The sequence below is a fragment of the Coregonus lavaretus genome, assembly GCF_964263955.1.
Source record: "Coregonus lavaretus genome assembly, chromosome: 10".
Lineage (NCBI taxonomy): Eukaryota > Metazoa > Chordata > Actinopteri > Salmoniformes > Salmonidae > Coregonus > Coregonus lavaretus.
Window position 1 is genome coordinate 11,143,133 of NC_139997.1, and position 2,594 is coordinate 11,145,726.

The 2,594-nt window shown below is 41.0% G+C and overlaps 1 protein-coding gene across 1 annotated transcript; it reads right to left on the minus strand.

Moving 5' to 3' along the window:
• Positions 1–725: 725 nt before the first annotated feature.
• Positions 726–2,157, minus strand: LOC311135860 (C3a anaphylatoxin chemotactic receptor-like; the record flags this gene model as incomplete). The annotated part of the gene is made up of 2 exons (XM_084169884.1): positions 2,128–2,157; positions 726–1,734 (listed from the first exon to the last, which is right to left on the minus strand). The coding sequence occupies exon 2, from the start codon at positions 1,725–1,727 to the stop codon at positions 726–728; it is 1,002 nt and encodes a 333-aa protein (XP_084026010.1). The 5' UTR covers positions 1,728–1,734; positions 2,128–2,157.
• Positions 2,158–2,594: the final 437 nt, after the last annotated feature.

A 2,594-nucleotide genomic window follows, 5' to 3' on the forward strand; every position in this document is an offset into this window, starting at 1 on the left:
CCAGGAGATAACTCTGAGAAAATGAAGCTGTAAGCAAGAAAGTGTTCAGATTTTTCTGACATATAAATGAACCCAAGGTGTTGTCACAACATTTCAATCTTTATGCAGTTATACAGTGATATCACTAGCATCATATGGAGTTAGTCAAGTTTATCATCATATGGGGTTAGTCTGATGCTTATCATTGCTCTATAGTACTGCTATGTGGCTTTGTGGAGAACTTCTATGCCAACCAGCCAGGACCAGTTGATCTTTAGACTGTTTATTTTTGAAAATGTGATAACCTTTTCTTTTGTTTCCTGGAATGTCTTGATCAGAGTAATCTAGATACTGGCTCCCACTTCCATTTTCTACACAACATACATGTAACAAAATATAAGACAACAACAACAGCTTTACAAAAACCCCAAAAGCAATGCAAGCAATATTACAACCACAGGGCACAGACGGTTTTCCATGTCGATTCAAAGTCATCAAATTGAATTCAAAATCAATGCAATCAATATTACTATCAGGCATTGACCTCACAATGCATTATTACTTTGTTGCTTGTAAAATATATTTTTTAATGCATACCATCCAGATCATTCTCATTTAGTGACTCAACAAGTCACAATGTTTTGTGATCAAGTACCAGCGTAGGAATTCATTAAGATAAAGGCAACACGTCCCCTATAACCTAAGTTTATGAATACGACCCAGGAGAGTTATCAGACATTTCGGACTCAGACCTGAGACACAGATATGTGTGTTGTGGCATCCTCACTGAAGACATTCTCAAATACTTTACGGAAAGAGATCCTGACCCTCTCCTTGAAGTCCTGGCCCATGAACACGTACAGGATAGGATTGAGGCAGCTGTTGACATAGGCCAGAGAGATGACCACAGGGTACCAATTCCAGGCTTCACCTGCCGAGGCAAACCTACCATACCCAATCACCATACCTATGATGTGATACGGCAGCCAGCACACAAAGAATGCTGCCACCACAGCCAGAATGATCCAGAAGGTCCTCTGAGACTTGAAGCGACCGCTGCTCACCCTCCTGCCGATGAGCAGGTAGCAGACAGCGATAACCAACAGGGGAACGAGGAAGCCGAGGACCAGCCTGGGGACATGGGTGGCTTTGATGGCCAAAAAGATGCCCCTAATTTTGTTTTCGCCAAGGGGGTATATAGAGGTGCACATAATTTCTTCGTTGTCGTCACTAACATCGATGGTCCCATTATGGATCATGGTGGGGAGGCTGAGGAGCAGGGCCAGGACCCAGGCCAGACCACACAGCAACCAGGCCAGGGCGATGCTCCGGTGGTTCTGGGACCAGACAGGCAGGATGATCAGGACAAAGCGGTCCAGGCTGATGAGAACCAGGGTGAAGATGCTGGCAAACATGTTGAGGTACATGACAGAGGGGATAACCTTACACATAGCCTCTCCGAATGGCCAGTGTTGGTTCAGTATGATTTCAGCCAATGAGAAGGGTATGGAGATACAGCAGAGGAGGTCTGCTACAGCCAGGTTTACAAACCAGACGGTTTTAACTGTCCTCTTCATCTTCACTCCAGCTATCCAGATGACAAAGGCGTTGCCTGGGATACCGAGGACACAGGTTATGCTGTAGAGGACCATGGATACCACCCGTATGGACTGATTTACCTGCTCTGAATGATCAGTTTGAATGAACATGTCATAATAATCATCCAAGTACTCCTCTGAGAAATTCATGTTGTCACTAGGGGAGAAATTGTTTGATACACAATGTCACTCATTGTAAAACACAACATTTTCTAACTTTATGTTTTAACTTATCTGAGCATTGCACTAAGGGTTCTCAGTGAGGTCATTCTTATAACCAGTCATAATTAATGGCAATAGTCTTGCTGTTTATATACCATGAGGCTACATTAACCGAATTGAAATTCAAACATTAGCACCTCCAATGTTGATAATGTTGGCCCTTACTTATTACTGTCATGAAACAGAGGGGTGTCAAATCCTCTTCAAAGTTAAACAAATATTTGAAAATAGTATCACTCTATCAATTATGTTTTCCCAAGTTAATAATTTAAAAGGTGCTGTGCAAGAGCTCACCTATAATTCAACTGAACATTTGCATCCAACTTACCTCTTCTTTCAGGTCTCTGTTCTGATTTTGTCACTTAGCTTAAGGTTTTGAGTTTAAAGGGATAGAACGTGATAGGGAAGGGCAAAATCGATGGGAAGTAGGTGACAAAATGAGTAATAAAGATCAAGAAAGAAGAAGTATTGAAAGTACCTACTAGGAACACCACATAATTTCAATGTGGGTAATTGGGTCAAACTTGGTTGAGACATTGATTAATGAGATTACAACCTATATTCACCAACTCAAAAAGACAGGCAAAAGTTAGCTGAATTTCCAATATGTTATCACTATGCTTTCAACCATCTAAATGCACAACCAAATTACAATGGAAAAACAATGGCAGATTTTTGGTTTAGTTGTCAGCCAAATGTCTATCACTGCGCTTTCAATCATTTAAAAGTACAGCAAAGTTCAAATGGGAATACAATGTCAGATATGTTGTTTATTTATACAATAGATTGTGTTAT